Consider the following 21,858-nt stretch of genomic DNA (forward strand, 5'->3'; position numbering starts at 1 on the left):
CGGATTTTAATCTTCATTTCGATAGCTCTTCTTCAATAACTTCATTATACTTCATAAAGCACTCATAGTATACAGAAGCCTTCAAAACAGTATATATAGGCAAAATAGCCAAACCTTATATCAAAACAGTCAAAACCAGGCAACCGATTGGCGTTCTATTGCAGCGACAGGGGTGTCCCACTAGTCAATAATTCTGGTTGCGGAACATTATTTTTCTTGAAATGGAAGAACCCCAGGATTACATGTACGTTTCCAATGGAAGAAAACACAAACCATTCCAAGAACTAAAAAGTGAGAGTTGTTATTCTCTAGAAGAGTGGTCTATATCATTCACTGGAACTTATACAGACCACCTTTCACCCTTCTGGGGGCAACATGTGGTCCACTGAGGTGCAAGCATGTGACTGACAGAACAGAAGTAAGCATTATGGGCTCACTGGTACTGAGGCCAGGATCATGGGGTGGCAGCCCAAGAAAGTTGGGAATAGGAAACACAAGCTGAAGGTGGTGCTTCCTTTGCTTTCTTAGTTTCTCATAGTCTTCCCTGCCTACTCTAACTTGATAATGTATGAATACACCATATCATTTGGGCACAGCTCCAGGACCAACACTGATGATCAGCAAAACATGTTAAATATTTATTCATGCGTTCATGCAACGTATGAGTTTATTAACATAAGCCATAAAAGAATGTGCTATTTCACCAAGATGTTTACTACTTTAAACGTGTCTGTTTGAAGGAAGCAACACAGAAAAGGAAGGAGGAAGGCAAAGACAGGAAGGAAAGAAATGTGAGCAAATGCATGTAACATGCAATCTGATCTTATGCATAGTACTACAGCCGTAGAGATCAGGACTTGATAGGCTGCCTGAGGATTATACAACACCCCTCTCCCTGTGCAATCTATATTTTCTTCTCTACCTCCTCCTAACATCTTGCACTCTCACCAGTTGTCCTCCAGTGCCACCAGCACACTTGTGGCACAAAAACCCTTTGTTCCCCATGAAAGCTCTCCCTGCCTTCTTTCACCCCACCCCTGTGGCCCTGTCTTGTCCAGCCAATGCCCATCAACTGTCTAATGCTCCTCTATCGATGAAAGATCAACTTTTGGGGAAGTAGGTGTAGACCACTGGAGGACTGACAGAAGGAATGGATGGTGGCTGAACCACAGGAGAGACAGACGGCAAAGGACAGCTCTCTCCCCAGCAGAGGACAAACCATGCTTCAAGAACATGCGCGAAACATCAGACCGACCGACTGAAAGGGGTGATGGTAGCTAGGCAGGACTATGTTAAGAGGGTGGAAGAAAGTGATGGTAGTGCTTTTGTGGAGAAGTCTGAACCTCCCTGTGCTAACACGAAATCCACTCAAACTAACCCAACCTCACCATATTGCTGTACTCTTCAGGGTATGTGCAAAAACTTGCAGGAAGTATGACACCCTTGCATGCACACTACCAGTACGTCCTTCCCAAAAGCAACTAAAAAAATAGGTGGCTCTATAGGGGCTTGCAACCCAGCAGATGGGTCTCTGCAACGTACCTAAGGACCCTGACTCCTTAATTGAAGACCACTGCACTAAAGGATACTCAGCAGATAAGTGATAAAGTCACTGCTGCATGATAACAAATCTTCTATGCAGACTCCCTGATCTGGCTAACAAGGTGTATAGGAATCTCAACATCCTTAGGACAAATGGCAAGGGACAAATCACATAATAACAACAATCAAGTACAGCTGCAGATATCACAAGAAATGCCCCCCCCCAAAAGCATGCGGATGATTTGAGCTTGCCTCTTAGCACTTTTGCTGTAACATATGTGAAGTAGGGAAGTGCAGGACACAACAGAACTCTGGTTATCTGACCAACTCCTCTGTCCCCCTGCCCCCAAAGTGAAAATGCACAGAGTGTAAAAAGAAAAGCACGCTATTCAGTGCACCTACAGGAAATAAAGGATATGTTGAATGATAGGTCTGGGATCAGAAAACCACCTGTAGTCCTTTAATAGCTCAGACAGGTGTTAACTGCCATAGCACTCATCACTGGCCACAAAGGTAACATACCAGTTACAAAGAGGGATTAAAGATGCACATACCTTATTGTGTGAACACTACCCCTCCCCAAGTGTTTGTAGCAGCAGTGCTTGCATTTTGGCAACCAATGAGGATGCAAGAGGGAACAAAATTAGATAGCACACTAAATTCGGAGTGCAAGAAGAACATTTTAGTGTTCATGCAGCTCCTGGCTGCAGAAAATTAGTTATTTATTACAAAGCTTAAGACAGTTATGGATCATCGCACCACAGGAAAGTTCTTCCCTCCATGTGCGTGATCACAAAGGGACACAAGACCAAGTCACAAGATTATGTCTTCATTTAAAAATAGCTACACTCTAAAATAGACCATTTGAAAATTAGACCTGTCACTCAACCTAACATCTGCCTAGGCATGAAATACGCTATGACGAGGTTAGCACGAAGTGTTTAATCAAGACTACAGTTCTCTGTCCCTGGAGCATTTCACATAGAATCAGGGATAGGATACTTATTATCTGTGACTCAGAATGAAATGTGTTACAATGAAGCATTAGAAATGTTGTAAATACTGCTCAGTGTTAGTGATGTGGGTTCCAATCCCCAAATGTAGCCATGAACCTTTGGCCACAGAAGGGCGTGGCTGCCAAACATTCTTGGGGATGTCATTAGTCTGAATATCCCCCCTCACGAGTGAAAGGGAACACACAGATGTAACCAGAAGGAAGCATAACAGAAGCAGGGAATCCAAAAGACAGAAGGTGGTTAAATGTGATGGAAGGAAGACGAGCACTGCATTCAGCCACCGTACTAAGCTGCAGTTTGCCACCACAGGCATGGACATGGCTTGTTACTCATATCAAATACTCCCTTCCTTTCTCTTTCAAAGTGCAGCTAAAAATTCCTGGTTGGAAATAAACTCCAGTTCCCCCTCCTCATAGTACAAATTAAAGTACGAGTTGTTGTTGTTCTTTTTACGCCCTGCAAACCAGGATTCTAAACTTTGTGGATCAGAATCCCAGTTTACAAGGAGCCATGCTCTGTGTAAAAGGGAGGGAGGGCACAGGCATGAGAAACAAGCCATGTTCATGGCTGTCATGGTAAATTACGGCTTTGTCTAATGTCTGAATAAAGCCAGATCTTATAGTTTAGAGCAAGATCCCCCAGCCAAAGCTTTTCTGCAATAATGCTGAAAGTAGACAAGTCTACAGACGGCTTCAAAAATTCTACAGCAGCCAGATTTTATTTTCAGACAGTAGCCTCTTCCAGGGCAAGTATAATACAATACAACCTGAAGGTTCTTTTTACGGTACACTCTGTTTTTGAGTGCAGTCAGTTAAGCACAATTTACTGAGTACATTCAAATACTTCATAAAATGAATAATGTCATTAAAGAAGCAGGGGTCTATTTCTGTAGCTGTATCATGGTGTCATCTTATAGCAAAAGCATAACCAAAGGCCTGGGTACACACACAAACATTCACACATTTCATTCAGGCACACAACTCCCCAGCCCCTAGACATAAAGGCAGCTTTAGTTTTTTTTAATAGCTACTGAGACTTTCAATGTAATGTTAAATAAAATGTGCAAGTTCATCCTTAAATGAATGTGAACAGATCATAAATTACATGAATACATTTCTGCACATTTAACAATATAGACCCAAGTGATTTCCTAGATATCTAAACCACATACTGGAGGATTCCCACGGTACAGCAAGAGCACTGCAAACACAAAAAAGGTATGCAGAGAACATAAACACTGTTGTATGTAGTCACCATTACAGTGTCTGGTTTTTCCATACTTGTAGGTGTTCTGAAAGCACAGTTCACTACACTAACTGCTTCTCAGCATGGCATGAAAAGTAAACATAGTCAACCAGACAGAAAAGTCAGATGCACAACAGCTTCAAATTGCATTGCTATCAACATACTTGTGTTAATGACTTGAGAGATCTGACCTTAATAGGATCACAGGTCCACAAACATTGCCTTGGCCTGCATTCGATACCCGCTTCCTCCCCTCCCTTCTCCCAAGTCTCCGCTCTGATATTTACAGAAAGCATGACGGAAAGCCAGTGTATTCTCTCATTTGTTCAGGACATGAACAAAGTAACCCGCAGCAGTCTCTCCAGCTGTTTCTTATTTTTTCCATACCTCAAAGCAACTGTAGATTTCTCTCAACTGCACTGAGATGGGAAGGAGATTAGAAAGAGCAGGAGACTCTGGCTTCGGGGGACTGACGGTCTGATTCAGTATAGCTACATGTATATCCTCTCTAAACCACATGGCAAGTTACAATTTGGAGGTGGGTGGTGGAGAAAATATATGCTGCTGGGTGACCTATTTGCCAGAGGACCAGGAAAATGTGTCCCCAGTAAGCAGATCCGTGGGTGCGTTTTTGCTGATACCATACAGTGCCGTATACATTGATACTGCTGCATGAATAATGTGCCTATAAGGTGAACAATATTCCACAATTAGCCTATATCATCCAGTGTTTTGTAGTCTATATTCCACAGAATCTTTTCAACTGTATAAGATTCTACATTCTGTACCCTTAGATACAGAACAGGCAAAATACCACACATAATACATAGAAAAACTACATGGTAAAGAAGGGTTTGGTCTTCCCAGTCTTAAAATATTCCACAAAGTATTTCTAATGGCACAGGTAAGATTCTGAAATGACAAATCAGCAAAAAAAGGACTGAATGAGCTACATTTGAAATTCAACAAATTTAACCCCATACGAGGCTGTAAAGTACAAAGTACATAATATCCTAGAAACCCAATTGTATTCTCACACTATAATGGCTGCTAGGAGGGTGCGGATGGACCAGAGTCCATCTTTAGGCTTTGACCTGAATCCTTAAAAAGATTTTACACTGTGGGGCAATCGCATCATTAAGTCAAGGCAAAGCACAGTTGTTTTGAATACCTGGGCAAAATCTGAGTTTACAATGTTAACTCACTTACATGTTAACAGCAACAACCCTTTTAAAGCCTTCATGTAGAGTTTCACCTGTCCCTAGCAGTATTTTGTCAATAGTGCCCTTCTGCCTAATTTGGCCCCGAGGCCTTACTTGCATCAAAGCTTCATTATCCTTTTTGAATTCAGTTATTTGCATAGGTTCATATACTGCTCCTTATGCTTGGAACTGGGATCCACATTGGACAAATTACGGCTAAAATGGAATGCAGATGCCGAGCTGCAGATACAAGCACCACAGTGGAATTAAAAAAAAATCAAAAAAAAAATCCTGCAAGCTCCCTAGACCCCAGACAGATTCCATAAACCCGGCTTTTTGGACAACACAGCAATTGCTTGAAATGTGTTGCACCTGGAAGACTTGCCTTATCACACCATTCTGGTAAGAGGTGGAAAAACAGGTTAACTTTGTCCTGTATTCCTCTTTTCTGTTCTCAGCTATCAGTCTCCTCTTAGGCTGTGTGCTTTCTACATGGGAGATCAGAAACTCTGGATTTTAAGGGCTGCTGTTATTACCAACATCTGATGCTGCACCACCAGAAAGCTGCAACACCATTACATACAGAAACTCGGCCAGAAGAACTATTGAATCTTACCAACGGAAAAAATAGTATTTAACAGATGGGATACAGGCATGAAATAACTGGGTTAATTTTTAGAGACGCAGCGGCTTTGTGCTCTCTCTTTCGGTGTTTTGTATGGCTGTTTTTGTTTGAGTCACTACTTGTTTGTGTTAAATGTGCCACCCGAGGATGAATTGGAATTTGGATGACATTGGTGGTTTAAGTTGCAATGTGAACCTTAAGGGAGTTATGGGATGGTTGTGAATGGTTGTGTGAGTGTATATGAGTATGGTTGTAGATCACCGAATGATTGCATCTTAATTTCGTTGTACTATGTACAATGATAAGTATATTATTATTATTATTATTATTATTATTATTATTAGACTTATTTTATCTCTTTGGATAAGGTTTACCTCTTCTCTCCTTTTTCTACTTTATTTCTTTACTTTCTTTCCTTTTACTTCATTATTTTCTTTCCCTCTCCCTTTCCCCTTCCTTCTCTGCTTAAGGACTGTAAAGAGGGTGGGTTTGTAGAAGGAAGAAGTTTATTTAGTTGTGTTGTATATTTAAAAACCTTTATTAAAATATTTTTTTAAAGAGTGGTGCCCCTAAACAGTAAGTTCTTTGAAGCAGGAGCAGTCTTTTACTATTTGTCCATTTGATACATGACTTGGCCTATTATTCCTGAACATTTCTACAGTGAACAGAATGCTGACTTCCGTTTCAGCTAGGACCAGACTGACACACGCGTGTGCACACACCACATTGTCATGAGTGCTGCTGAGGATGAGCCCCGGCCCCAGCAGAACCTGCACCTATTCCCGATGAGCCCGTCGGTGCATCCTTACTGCCTGTCCCAGCAACAGCTGAGGAGGAACAACGCATGGAAGACAGCCCCCATGACTCGCCTCCGCAGAGCCGGCTCCGTCAGGACTTAGCATCCTGGTGAAGGGAGGCGTGCCTGCGCAGCAGGCGGTCCCTCAGCCCTGAGTTCTAGCAGGAGCCGGGATGCACATGCTGAACACTAATTGATAGCAGCCTTGAGGAATATTTAGTTCCCCATTCCATGCTAGCTCCTTGTGCCAGCAACTAGTCAGATTGACGAACGCTTCTGCATCCACCTCGCCCGCGTTCTGGTTCCTGACCCGTGCTCTGAACTCTTGGCTCCGTAACCTCGGCTTTGACCACTATGCTTTCGGTTTGTGTTTTGGACTCTGTTATTCGGTTCCTGTCTTGCTACCCCTCGGCTTTGACCTTGGTCTTGGCCTGGACTAGCTCTTGCTCGTTCTGCCAGCATTCCAGCCCGTGACAGATTGCTGGCACCCCCTCACGCTCACTCCACAGGATGAACGAAGAAGCAAACAGAGGCACTCTGCAGGTAGCAGACCTGGTGAACCAGGTGCAGCAGCTCATGCAAGTGGTTGCTCACCTGCAACAGCAGCAGCAACTACAGCAGCAAGCCGCCACCGCCGTCCCACCACCAAGATGCCCGGTAAACCCTCCTGAAAAGTTTGGTGGTAATGTGGAGGAGTTCCCTGCATTCCTGGCTCAATGTAAACTGTATATTGAATTGCGTGCCCGGGATTTCCCCACTGACAAGACCAAGGTGTGTTTTGTAATCAGCCTCTTAAAGGGGCAGGCTGCTAAATGGGCCACTCCATTGCTAGTGGCTCCTTTGCCGCTGCTTTCCAATTTTCAGGAATTCCTCACCCACCTGTCCACAACCTACGCAAACCCACAACAAGCAGCAGCAGCTAACCGGAAAATCCACACCCTAAAACAGGGAAAGCATTCTGTCGCTGTGTACTCTGCTGAGTTCAAACTCCTGGCCCAGGACCTGACCTGGAACGAGGCAGTACTTGGAAGGGCTGGCAGACGACGTCCTGGATGAGCTCACTCAGGTTGACTGCCCACATACGCTGCAAGACTTAATTACCTTGTGTCTCTGTATCGATGGCCACCTGGAAAGCTGGCGGCAGGCCCGGAACAACATCCATGTCATGCAAATGTCACGCCGTCTGGAATCCTGGCCAGTCCCGACAACCCCAGGTACGGGCGGAGATGAGAGTGAGCCAAGGCAGATGGGAGCAGCCCGGCCACACCTGACACCAGAAGAAAAGGCCCACCGCCAAGCAAAAAATCTGTGTTTGTACTGTGCAGGGGCAGGGCATTTCTCCACCAACTGCCCTGCTAAACGTCCTCAGTCCGAGACGACCACGACGCCACCACCAGTAAAAGACCAGCCCCATGCCTAGCTGGACCTGCTGGCCTGGGGCATTTAGCCGGGTCCTCTGAACTCAAGACTATCAACCAAGGACCATTCTTGGTACCCATTAAACTCCGGTTGCCTGATGAATGCTGGCTGTTTATCTACGCCATGTTGGATTCTGGGGCTACCCACTGCTTCATTGATGCCGCCTTTGTCAAGCAGCACCAGATTCCCGTGCAGCCCAAAGAAACGCCAACCCTGGTGGAGGCCATTGACGGGTGCCTTCTCCGCTTGGGTCTTGTGACCCAGGAGACCTGTCTCCTCACCCTCTACATCCAACAACACCAGGAGCAACTATGATTCGACGTAGCTGGAATGCCACAATTCCTGTTAATCTTGGGATTATCATGGCTAAAGACCCACAACCCCACGGTGGACTGGGCTCGACAAGAACTGCAGTTCCAGAACCCTTGCCCGCACCACACCTCTGTCGCTACCCTGGCCGCTGCTGCCCCAGCCAATGACCCTCGACTCCCACAGCAGTACAGAGACTTTATTGATGTTTTCAAGGAGAAGGGAGCTGATTGACCCCCTCCTCATTGGGCCTATGATTGCGCTATTGATTTAGTACCCAAGGCACCCCTACCGGTGGGGCGTCTGTACCCCATGGTGGAACCTGAACTGGCAGCTCTGCAAGACTTTTTGGAGAAGAACCTGGCAAGAGGATTCATTTGACCCTCCACCTCTGTTATCAGCTCCGGTCCTCTTCATCAAGAAGAAAAGCGGTAAGAAAAAACAAACAAACAAAAGTTCACGGCGAAATGCAAAAAATACTGAAATTTTCCTTTAAAAGAGCACCTGAGATTCTGCTTTTAGGACTTAAAATGGAAGAACTAAATGTGAAGAAAAAGACTCCATTCTGGTATTTAATAACAACGGCAAGAATGGTCTATGCACAATGCTGGAAACAAGAGAAAATACCAGAAATAGAAGATTGGATACAAAAGGTTCTGTTCATGGCAGAAATGGATAAAATAACAAAAAAATTAAACAACAAGGAAGACCAAGACTTTTTTGAGGAATGGGTTGACTTCAAGATTTATCTAGAAAAAAACTGGGATGTAAAACGAAATTTACTTTGTTTAGATCAATATTAAGAATAAGATTGTTATCATAGAATATACAAGGCCTTTGGAACACAGGGGAAACGCATTGCGGGAAGCCACTGGAGAGGAGGGAGGGGGAAGGGAAACTGATTATAAGAAAACTGTATTGAATTTGTGAAATGTATTAAGAAAATAAAAGTTTCTTGACCATGAAGAAGAAAAGCGGTAAGCTTCGGCTCTATAATGACTATCGGGCCTTCAATAAGATCACTATACAGGACTGAAATCCCCTGCCTCTGATCCCTGAACTGTTAGATCACCTAAAGGGAGCCCGACACTATACCAAACTGGACCTCCGAGGTGCGTACAATCTGCTACGTATCTGGCCGGCAGATGAATGGAAAACGGCATTTGGCACTCGTTCCGTTTGGCTTGACTAACGCACCTGCAGAGGCTCATGAATGACGTCTTCCATGACCTGCTCGACTGTTTTGTGATAATTTACTTGGATGACATTTTAATTTATTCTAATGACCCTGCCTAGCACGTCCAGCATGTCCGTCAAGTCATCCAGCACCTTTGTGCCCATGGTCTCGACACAAAACTAGAAAAATGCAACTTCCACCTACACTCTGTCGAGTTCCTTGGCCACATTATATCCCCACAAGGGATATTCATGGACCCAAATAAAATAGAAGCAATCCTGACCTGGCAGACTCCTTGCAACCGGAAAGATGTGCAACAGCTCCTCGGATTCTCCAATTATTACTGACAATTCGTCCCCGCCTACGCTTCTTTAACCACCCCCTTAACTCGGCTTCTTCAGCCCAAAGAACCTTTTCACTGGACCCCTGAGGCCAACCACGTCTTCTCTGCTCTGAAGACCTGCTTCGCAACAGGACCGCTCCTGCACTACCCAGATCCTCAGATTCCTTTCATGGTCAAGGCTGACGCCTCCAGCATCGCTATCGGCGCAGTTCTCTCTCAAAGATATGATGCAGATCAGCCTCTCCAGCTCTGTGCCAATTACTCCCGTCAGCTAACGGCAGCTGAGAGGAATTATACCATCTGGGAAAGAGAGTTACTGGTCATCAAGGCCGCTTTCAAAGTCTGGAGACACTACCTCGAAGGGGCCTGTCACCCCATCCAGGTGCTCATGGACCATTGGAACCTGGAGCATCTACAGACAACCTGTTGCCTCAACCAATGACAGATCCGCTGGTCTCTGTACTTTTCTCAATTCGACTTCCGGATACCTGATATCCCGCAGACACAGAACCAAAAAGTCAATGCACTCTAATGCAAACCAGAATATGCCCCTGCCTTGACCGAAGAAACCCCTGCCGCTTCCATCTTGCCACCCGCGACCACTTCAAATCACTCAACCCTGACAGATGACATCTGTGCAGGACAGGCCATGGATCCCTGGGTTCAACAACGCCTTCAAGAACTCCAGGAGGGTCCAGCAGGAGAACTTACCACCCAAGACAGTCTCCTGTTAATAATAATAATAATAATAAAATAATAAGACTTTTGATTTATTGATCGCTTTTTCCCACACACCTGTGGGCTCAGAGTGATTTACAGTTACTCATGAAATTTGGACTAACAATACTCATGGGGGATAGGGAAGACAACATACAGTATTTTTAATTACACACACATTGTAGCTGGACGGAGGATTCAGCTGCGGGCTGGATAAGTCATGTTCCAACGGCATGTATTCTTGTCGGCTGGCTGATGACGTCAGGGCTTTCTTGATGTCGCACTGCCACACTGCCACCGCCTGGCTGACTCGCTCCACTGCAGGGATGCCGAAACAGATCTTTCATCTTTTGATTTTGCCGCGCCACAGAAGTCACACTCGGCAGCTAACACCTTCCCAAAGGGAGTGGTGTGCCCACCCCCTTATGGGTGGTCCCCAATTTATCTACTTGCCGAAGTTTTCGAATCGCTGGGTAGATGATGAGCTAGGACAAGGCTTGGTTGCTCACACCAGCACGGGGCTAGAACTGACAAAGCAGTTCAGATGTTATAGTTAAGCAGGAGAATAATCCCCTGCGCCACCGCTCCCTTACACCTGGACCGCCTTTATGTATCACCTGGTCCCCTTCGGATGGAAGTCTTGCGCCTGACCCATGATTCTCTCCCTGCAGGGCATTTCGGTCAACACAAAACAACTCACCTCTTGACATGGGAGTTCTGGTGGCCCTGTGTATGCTCTGATGTCACCCGGTATGTCAGCTCCTGTGAAGTATGTCGGCGAGCCAAGGACCTTCCAGCCAAGCCCTTGGGACTGCTACACCCCTTGCCTATACCATCCGGGCCCTGGGATACCATCTCGATGGACTTTATCGTGGACCTCCCTCGATCCAGAGGGCACATCTGCATCCTCGTAGTAGCAGACCTTTTCACTAAGATGGCTCATTTTATCCCCTGTGCCAAGATTCCCTCAGTTCAGGAAACCGCACAGCTCTTTTTGCAACACATCTTCTGGTTACACGACATACTGGCTGACATAATCTTTGACAGAGGTCCGCAGTTCTCCTCACATTTCTGGCAGACCCTACACTCTGGACTCGGCACCCAAGTCCACTTGTCCTCCGCCTACCACCCACAGATGGATGGACAGACAGAATGAACAAACGACAAACTCGAGCAGTACCTCTGTTGTTATTCCTGCTATCAACAGGACAACTGGTTTACGCTACTGCCGCTAGCCGAGTTTGCATACAACAACGCTGTACACTCGTCCAAACAAACAAGCCCCTTTGCTACAACCTATGGGCACCACCCTCCTTTCTTCCCTACCGTCCAACAGCCCACCAACGTTCCGGCAGCTGACGCCCACCTCCAAGAACTCCACACCCTCCAAGCCTTAGTCTGGGAGCAGCTCCAGCAGGCCAAGGAAGCTTACAAGCTAGCAGCTGACTGGAAAAGGCAAGTGGGACCCCCACTCCAGCCGGGGGATCACGTATGGCTCTCCACTCAGTACTTGAGGCAACCTGGTCGGTCTCAGAAACTGGACACCCACTTTATTGGTCCATACAAGATCACGGAGCAGATCAACCCCATATCTTTCCGGCTACAACTTCCCCCACAACTATGCATCCATCCCGTATTCCACCAATCCTTGCTGGTCCCGGCAGCACCTCCCAATCCCACTAGGCCCGCTCCTCCAGCACCACCACCGCCGGTCCTCATAGATGACGAAGAGGAGTACGAGGTTCATCAGATTCGGGACTCCCAGTATCATCACGGGGCTCTCCAGTACCTCATGGACTGGGAAGGCTATGGCCCCGAGGACCGCTCCTGAGAACCAGTAGATAACCTCCATGCTCCGACCTTGGTGCAATTCCATGCTACCGACCCAGACAAACCTGGCCCATCTGTTGGGGTGGCCCTGGGGGGGATAGTGTCATGAGTGCTGCTGAGGATGAGCTCCCGGCCCCAGCAGAACCTGCACCTGTCCCCGATGAGCCCATCAGTGCATCCTTACCGCCTGTCCCAGCAACAGGCGGTAAAGGTGGCACGTCTGCGGAGCCGGCTCTGTCAGGACTTAGCATCCCGGCGAAAGGAGGTGTGCCTGCGCAGCAGGCGATCCCTCAGCCCTGAGTTCTAGCAGGAGCCGGGATGCACGCACTGAACGCTAATTGATAGCAGCCTTGAAGGGTATTTAGTTCCCTATTCCATGCTAGCTCCTCGTGCCAGTAACTAGTCAGCTTGACGAACACTTCCACACCCACCTCGCCCATGTTCCGGTTCCTGACCCGTGCTCTGTACTCTTGGCTCCTTGACCTTGGCTTTGACCACTACGCTTTTGGTTTGTGCTTTGGACTCTGTTATTCGGTTCCTGTCTTGCTAACCCTCGGCTTTGACCTTGGTCTGGACCTGGACTATCTCTCGCTCATTCTGCCTGCATTCCAGCCCATGACACACATCGGGGGAGGGATACATCTTTCAGTTCAGCCTGACAATATTTCTACAATTAATCTGCAAATCACATGTTACATCACAGCAGGCCAAAGGTAGGTAACATGCTGTAATCTACAGTGAAAATCTGTATGCTACAGGCGACAGAAATGTATGTCGATAATTGTTACATTCCTACAATTATGGGATTAAAACAAATAACTGGGCCAATCTCGGCAATGCTGTAAATTGCACTAGAGGGCACTAGGCCTACCTGGCAAGATCTGTACATCCTTTAATCTTAGAATCAGTGCCACCAAGCATAATGGAAGAAATGCATGCCTTGACAGGCAGCACCAGACTGCCAACCTATAATGAACCCAGTTCTCATAAATACTGCTAAAACAGCAGTGTTCTGAAACAAGGTGAATAAGCTTCAAATTAACAAATTTCTGTAGCTGGGGGTCAGATCAGAGTTTAACTCCCAAGTCCCTGTAAAATAACTATTTATCTGGACATACTGATTGTGTCACACCAACGTAACACATTCTTCCCCTATCCTATCTCCTTCATCAGTAGTTCTATCAGGAAGAAAACTCAGAGTTCTCTAGCAGTCTGGTAAAGTAGCCTAGGACACTGGCATAGAGATAAAATGGAAATGCCAGACAACAACAAAGTATCTCTGTATCTTTATTATTCCTGTCAGTTAATGAAATTTACAATTTAGACAATTACTAACCCCATAATTCCTTTCCCTTCTGCTTGCTTAACTTATAGAAGTAGACAAAATGCTCTTAGTTAAATGTCCTATTTGCTCCATATATGAAATGTTCTCTTGTTGCTAGCATCCTCTGGGTTCCAGAAACCCAAGTTAATCTGAAGTATCTAAACATACAATAGCATGGTATCATTGAAGTCCAGAGGTTAAATTTAAGTATTTTTCCTTTAATTTGCAGGGCCCTGTTGTGAAAATCTTATCTAAGAGCTCATTGGAGTATTTTACAGATTAGTGGCACCATTCTTTTTAAAACACAAGTGATTTTTAATAGTTTATCATTCTAGGGGCTGTGTGGCTCAGAGGTTAAGATGCTGAACTGCAGACCGGAAGGTCTGTAGTTCAGCAGTTCGAGACCCTAATGCTGGGTGATGGAGTGAGCTCCCGCCAACCTAGCAGTTCGAAAGCAAGAAATTGCAAGTAGATAAATAGGTACTGCTTCGGTAGAAAGGTAACAGTGTTCTGTGTGCCTTAGCATTTAGTCATGCCGGCCACATGACCACGGAAACGTCTTTGGACAGTGTTGGCTCTTCAGCTTGGAAACGGAGATGAGCACCGCCCCCTAGAGTTTGATCTGACTAGCTTTCAAGTAAGGGAAACCTTTACCTTTTTAGTACAAATATTGCAGCAAAACCCAAAAGCTTTAGCAACCCTAAAGTTATGAAAGGTCAATTGATGTTATAACAAGATGTTATAAAAGTAATGAAAGGTCAATTTATTTATTTAAATTTATTTTAAAATGATGTTATAACAAGATTAAAGGTAAAACTGAAGCTTAGGTTTTTTTTAAAATATGCAGGTACAAGATGTGCAAAATATACAAATGGCATCGCTTCTCGGCCTTTTGGCTAAGATCAAGTGTATGGACAAATGGCAAAATACACAAATATCACCATCAGTTATGAGTATAGCATTCAGTTTTAAATATACAGTTTCTAAACACTGTAAGAACTGCTTATGCTAGATCACACTTGAGAAGTCATCTATTCTTCTATTGCAACCCCAGCAACAGCCAACAGTATGCCTCTCCTGCTCACTCTATCTACTTGATATATTTTTATTCTATCCTTTCTCCAAAGAGCTCCAGCCAGCAGACATGGTTCTCCATTCTTCCATTTTATCTTAACAACCACCCCGTGAGGTAGGCCAGGTTGAATGAGTGTGAATGGCCCAAGTTCATCCAGTGAGCCTCATAGATTTGAATCCAGGTCTCTGCAGCTCTCATCCAACACTCTACCCGCTACACTGCTCTAGCTCTTTCACCCCACTTGTGGGTGGCTGAATGGCACCAGAAGCCAGGAGAGACCCTATCTGTTTGACCAGGGCACTAGTAGTGCCTGTTCAAGGGATGGAGTACTAGGCAAGGAAGCCCATCACTTGACAACTTAAAGAAGTCACTGTTAAGAATCCCCAATCCAAGGGATCCTTGCTATGGGTGGGGAGAGAAAATTACAAAACCATGGGGGGGGGGGTGTCCACGCACTCCAGTGTGGTAGTCTGGCACCAGCCCCTTGAACTACCCACACAGTCAGAAGCCAAGGGCAAGTTTCTAACCTTACTGGGAGTTAATTAAGAAAGCCAACCCTGTAAGGTAGGTAACTTTCGGAATGAGTTTTCACTAATAGTTAACCTGTACGCGGATGCTTTAGGTCTAAGGTACTGGAACTAGATTGAAGCTTCTGAAGTACAGAACAGCCAGGTATAGTCAAAGTATTATTTATTCATTAAAGAGTGCAAGAATATTTCCCAAAGAACAAAGCAATGAGGAGGAAAAAAATAAATCTAAATAATAAGTTCTAGCTACACATTATACCCTAAATTATAGTTAACATAGGTTACTCTTCTTGGTGAAGTCAGGCATCTTTCCAAGTCTCTTTGTGTGCCAGGCCCATGTCTAATCCATGATAGGGTTAGCCCACTGCCTCCAGGAGAACTGAAGCTAGCTAGCTGGCTCCAACTAACAAGAAGAAAGCTAAATTTCTTAAAGTATAAGATTTGGACAGGCTGGGGCCCTTTTAGCCAATGTAAAACTCAGATTACCAAAGTTATCTTCACACGGATCTGTGACAACAAATGGTTTCAGCAGAGAAGCAGTTTATGACAGGATGCTTCTCTCTGAAGTGTAAAACAAGCATGAGCAGAAAGAGGAGGTGTGTGTTCAGTGACAAATAGTATGGCTCCATTTGGTCTCTGTTATTAAAAGGCACCAAGCCAGACTTGTTAACTTTCTCATGACAAACCCCAGATGTTTCCCTTTGATCTCTTCCATGTTTCAGGCCTAAGTTATGATATGAAGCCTGAACCAATGTTTTAATGCAAGAACAAGGAATTGAACTGGAGGTCCAGTTTTCCATGACAGCAACCACCCACCCCCCCAAAAATTGCTGAAGCTGGACCTGCAGCAGATGCTCTGGAGACTCATCCATAATTTACATGACAATCTTCCCTGGTTTTGATTCAAGAGGGGCAAGTGGGAGGAGGACTAGGAGTTACATGTTTAAAAATACCTTGCCTGGAAATCCTTGCACCAGCACCATCCCTCACTCCCAGTCATCAGGTCCCTTCCCTCAACTGGAGCACTGGCAACTCTCCATGATCTGAGACCCTTTCCCATGTGCTCCTCCTTGACTCAGAGCCTTCACACAACACCAAGTCTTCATGTACACCACAGGGACTTTGTATACACAGGCACCAGGAGTGTCATGCCTCCAAGCCACTGCACGCATAGAGAAAGGCTTTCAGCCTTCCCCTATGCCAAGTTTGGGAATTGAAATGGCCCCCTGTAGCTGATATTTGCTCCCCTGGGAAACTTACAAATAGCTGGCATTATACACAAATGTCCCAAAAGAGCAAACAGCAGCTCCCAGGGCAGTTTCAGTTCTCAGACATGGTACCAGGGCAGAAGGAGACTGAAGTCTCTTCTCTATGCATGCAGTCATCAGACTATGACCCCTGCATGCCTGGAGGACACAGAGCTCTCAGTGCATGTGGGATATGATTTGAAGACCTTGTGGTGGCCATGAGGACTCTGTATCATGTGAATCAGCCATTTCAGCTGCCCCTTTCTAGCCTCAACATCCCTGCCATTCAAGCCGACTGATGAGGTGAGGCCCAACATCAGCTGCAAGTGCTGGCAAACTGCAAAGCCTACAATCTCTGCTCTCCTTGACAACTGTGTTGCTAACTTAAATGGAGGTTGGCAGAGGTCATTTCGGGGGGGATCGCGGGGGATCGCAGTTCCCCCGGGTGAGGTACAGGGGCGGGGCACATGATGAAGCCCCGCCCCCTGCTTCCGGCCGTCCCGCTTCCGGCCCTCATTCAGGCAGGAGGAGGCAGGAGAAGAGGGAGGGTAAGTTGCTTCCTCCCTGCCTCTCCCCACCCCTGCCTGTCTGGGGCCAGGGAGGGCCTTCGCGGGGCTTCCTCGCACTCCCGCCGGCCTTGCAGGTCCACCGCCGGGCCCCTCATGGGGCTTGGCAGTGGAGCTAATGATTTATGCTAATGAGTTCCCCTAGCTCTTTTTCTACGAAACGACCCCTGTAGGTTGGTATTAGATGACAAGGCTATCAGTAGCAGCCACTGTTTCCTAAGCCTGAAGAAAAGGCCAAAAGAAGACTGGAGTTCTCAGAACACACCTTCACTGCTGGTGGGGGGGGGAGGCCCTCAGCAAATGAATCAGGGATGGAATTCTTTCACTCCATGAGTATTTGCAAAAAAAATGCCACTATCATAAAATACAAATGTTTTTAAATGGAAAAGCAGCATTATTTTAGTCACTCATTAAGAAGGCATATATGTTTATGGCAAACAAAGTATAACTTACCCACATAATGCATGTTAAGAGCCAAGTACTTGTACTGGAAGAGGGGATTGTTGTTGAGGCTACTTCTTTGGATTTGCTGGAAGAAGGAACTGACATCCCATCTGTACAAGACATCCAAAAGCATGATGCTGGGGACCCGCAAGGCCACATTTAACACTGCTTCCAACTTCTCCTTTGCAGCCATTCTGCTTCTTTTCAGTGAAAGTGCCACAGACTGTAAAAAAAAAGAAGGAGAAATTAAGAAGTAAATTTCAGGATACCAAAAGTGTTCTTTAATATATCAATTTCCCTTTTGGATCCCATCAAAGGTCCATCAAGTTCAGCATTCTCTTTACCAGTGCCTAGACAGACAGTTTTGAAAGTGCACGAACAGGAAGCAAATCATTTGGCTTGTATCTTACACCTTTCATCTTTGAGAGCTTCCTCAAGGTTCTGTGAAAACAGTCCTTCATTTCCAGTCGCAAATTCTTCTTGCTAGGCACTTTGCACCTCAACAGAAGACAATGGTCTAGCAAAAACAGATATGTCCAGGGCTACAGGAAGTAGAATCTGTGGTGGATGACCTCCTCTGCAGCACTCTGAGAGAAGTGCACATGGAGGAAAGGTATAGGATCCAGGCAAACACCTGTTGTTCCCAGAATCTGGCATTGAGAGGTACACTGCAACATAACAGAGGTTTCGTTGAGTTATGATGGCTAGATGCTACTGACAGACCAACCCTTAGTAAACTTTTTAAACTGGTGATACTATGGGTTGGATCCTACAGAGGGTTTCCATAAATATAAGAGGGAGCAAATGTTAGTCCACTCTCCCCTCCTGCTTTTCCTGTGGGTTCCATGTCTCCCAGTAGCATCCTTTTGGGCTACAACAGCAAGGGGAAGAGGTCCACTTTACTAATGTAAATCTGTTTCATCAAATTCAAGCCTACATTTCGTGGTTATGAAGTCAACTATGCACCATGTTTTAGAAGTACGTATGAAAAAGGCATCACACAATGAATGAGTTTCACTCTATTTGTAATCAATCGGTTAGAACTTCAACAGTGAAGTCCGTTATGCTCTATATTTAGATCACGCTTATCTGTTTTCCATACTGACAATTTGCCACATTGACTGACTGTAAAACAGAGCCACTCTGCTGGCGGTAGCTGGCACTGAGAGCTGAAGGCTGTAGAGGGAAAGGGCTTTGAACATTACATTCTTCTATGTGGATTTACAACTTCATATACATGATCCGTCTGAGAAATTTATCCCATCATGGTCTTGGATAGAATTTTTATTCCAATAAACTATGAGAGCATAAAAGACAATCACTGTATCAAGAGTGACAGGGTAATACAAAGTAAGGACTCATCCTGGGATTTTTGGAGGCTCTAAATCTTTTTGGAATATCCCAGTACAATAACAACTTGGTCTATATGTAGTAAAAAAAAAAAGTACATTAAGACTACTCATTCAACTTAAAGCAGCACTCCAAGGGGGGGGGGACCTGGACAATCTAATTAAATGGTTTTGTATACTGTGAGTCACATTAAAGGGAAGTCTGACATCAAACATCCCTCAGAAAGGTAGATTCCAAGCTATAAAGAATGCCATCATGGATTATCCCCCTACCTATTAGGTCCCAAAGCTTTGTACTCAGTCCATTGGCATTTCAGACTTGGGATCAGCATGTATCTTCAGATGCAAAATAAAACAGCTATCAGTGTTCTCTTTTTATCTTGTATTTTACATACCAAGGGATATTTTTTTTTTAGCATTAGGGTTAAATAGCATTACTGAACTAAGATATTTTATACCCAAAAAAGGTTCCCACAGCCATACTTGAGATCATTTCTTACTGCAGCATAAGACAAAGGCTTGAGGGACTCTCCATAAAGTGTGTCATATTTTCTAAGACCCTGAATCTCTCTGTTGTCACAACTGTGCTACCCTTGCTGTGCAATAAGAACAGCTCAAGAGCTACAACAAATCCCTATGGTGCTGGAAATTGACAAAGTGAGATCTCACTGCAGTGGTTTTCTTCAGGAGCCTGAGATCAGTTTAACTCATAGCGGTTTCCTTTATACAGAGTATTATTTTTATCCTGTGCTTCCTCAAAGGAGCTCAGGGAGGCATACCTGGATTTCCCATTATCCTCAAAGCAATCTTGTGAGATGGGCCAGTCACACACACACTCTCAGCGTTGCCTAAGATTATCCAGCAAATTTCATGAATATGGGGGAAGCCAAACTCAACTCTGCAAGATCATAGCCTGACACTCTTACCACTATACTATATTGGTTTTATATTTGGGCATAGTCTCAAAACTCCAGATATTGTCTACATTTCTTTATCTCTCTCACACACACATACAAAATCGGTGGAGTCAGGTTAAGACTATGTCAGGTTGAGACTATTTTACTGACAGTAGCAGAATTCGGGGTATTGTTTTTTTTCAAACACCTAAAATACATGGGACTGATAGAAGTGAAATCCCAGTTCAGTTACACAAGGAGAGAAAAAAATTCCCATTCTTTATCACAGTTCGATATTGTGCAAACCACATACAAGCAGTAAAAAAGTTCACTGCCCTTAACCTGCATTTACAGGCCCCAACTCTTCTTCTGTCAAGTCTTTTCCTTAGAATGCTGAATTTAAAACATAAGCTCTCTTTTGACTTAAGAGAAAGAGCTGGGGGTTATGTGCACAGCCAAATGAACACTAAACCCAGGCATGAGATTTCTTTTTCTTTTTCTTTTTTTAAACATTTTCTTTATTCATTTTTAAACGAATACATTAAGATATCAGTTTAGAGCTTGATATACATCCTCAGATTGCAGAAACATTCCCATATTCCACCATATATTGCCATCTAATTTCTTATCATATCATAACTTTTATATGCGATAATTACAAATAAAACACTTATTTGTCTTTAGTCCCCATCAGATATATTCCATCATTGGTTTTCATTTAACCATCTATAAAACTTGAACCAAAATTTCTCAAAATCTTCCCAACCTTTTTCTTTTAAAAGAAATGTTAATTTCTCTATCTCAGCTACCTCTAATAATTTTTTGATCACTTCTTCTCTCGTAGGAGTTTCTTCATTTTCCCACTTACTAGCATATAAAATCCTGGCTGCATCACTAAGTAACTTTCCTTTTTCTTAAAAGTATCTGAGATAAAGTTTAATAAGAAACATTCCGGTACAAATCGTATCGTTCTAGCCAACATCTCATCAATCATCTCTTTGACCAGCTTCCAGTATTTTTTTGCTTTATTGCATAACCACCATAAAGTTCCGTCTTGTGCATGAGATTTCTGATGTACTAAATGCCTCATCCAGGTCTCAGTCTAAGTCCTCATGCCTACAGTTCTCAAGACAGGCATTTGAGGCTAGCTGTATTACAAATCTGAGCTCAGTTTGTTGCTTTCCCATGTTCCACAACGTCTGCCACTGAAGCATCAATTTAGCTGTAAGGTCTCCATAAGGAATTCCAGAATGGCTCAGCTAAGCAGCTGGCCAGCTGGTTAACTGTCCTCAATTCCAAAATGCCCAGAGATCCAGCAGACAACAATACAACAGGCCTACAAAAACAATGTAGGAAAAGTGCAACAGAAGCAGTAGTAAGTGGTGAGTTGAGTACAGGACTAGCAAGGAACCAAGAGGTAGGATATATAGCAGTTCTTCAGGCCAGGAATATAACTGCAATAAAAAAAAACAGTCCCAATGGAAGCTGCCTTACAAGACAGTAATCCACATTAATCAATGCTATTGACGTACACATGTGATTTGGAGTTATTCATTAAGAAAACAAAGTTATTGTGATATGTGCAATATTTGCAGGGCAGCTGCTAGTACTATTCAGGAACCATCAGGAGCTGACTGTGAGGGGATCTGAACTGAGCCTTGCAAGGGAAAGGCAACAAGTGCTATGAACACAGCTGTGGGAAAAGATGCAATGTGGTCACAGTGTGACAACACAAGAATACTTGTAGATGATAAACAGCAACTGCACTGTAAGGAGGAAGAAGAGCAACAGACTTATCACAGCGTAGCTGGTCTTGCCCATGCCAGAGCAGCATAATGGGCATATTAAGATTTTGTCTATAAAATGCTTTGCAAAAGAGATTCCAATAGGTATTCAGCTGTAACATACGCCGTAAAACAACTGCCACTGAAACTCTGATCCACAGCAGGATACACTGCTGTGCTTGTTAGAGAAAAAATAATTACGTCACATCCCTTCAACACCAGACAACACAAGTAATTTACAGTGCCCTTTCACTTCCCCCTCTCAACACAAGTCTGGAATTGCAAGGATTTCTCCCTCTGTTTTGGTTCAACTACCTGACACATCACCTTTAATAGCTTCCTGGTAATTTATAACCATTTTCACCCACTAAAACGAAAAGCATTCCAACATCAAGCATGCTGCATTTGCTTTCAATCAGGAAAAA

The 21,858-nt window shown here is 44.5% G+C and overlaps 1 protein-coding gene across 1 annotated transcript in view; it reads right to left on the reverse strand.

Moving 5' to 3' along the window:
* Positions 1–21,858, reverse strand: part of LOC107109482 (RING finger protein 145) — a gene marked incomplete at its 3' end in the record, with an annotated part of 65,527 nt that overhangs the window by 26,369 nt on the left and 17,300 nt on the right. The window contains exon 2 of the mRNA XM_015410120.1: positions 17,414–17,627. Coding sequence (XP_015265606.1) covers positions 17,414–17,597 — 184 coding nt within the window. The remainder of the gene's footprint in view (positions 1–17,413; positions 17,628–21,858) is intronic.

This window comes from Gekko japonicus, unplaced genomic scaffold (assembly GCF_001447785.1).
Source record: "Gekko japonicus isolate JY-2015 unplaced genomic scaffold, Gekko_japonicus_V1.1 scaffold510, whole genome shotgun sequence".
In the NCBI taxonomy this organism is placed as follows: Eukaryota; Metazoa; Chordata; class Lepidosauria; order Squamata; family Gekkonidae; genus Gekko; species Gekko japonicus.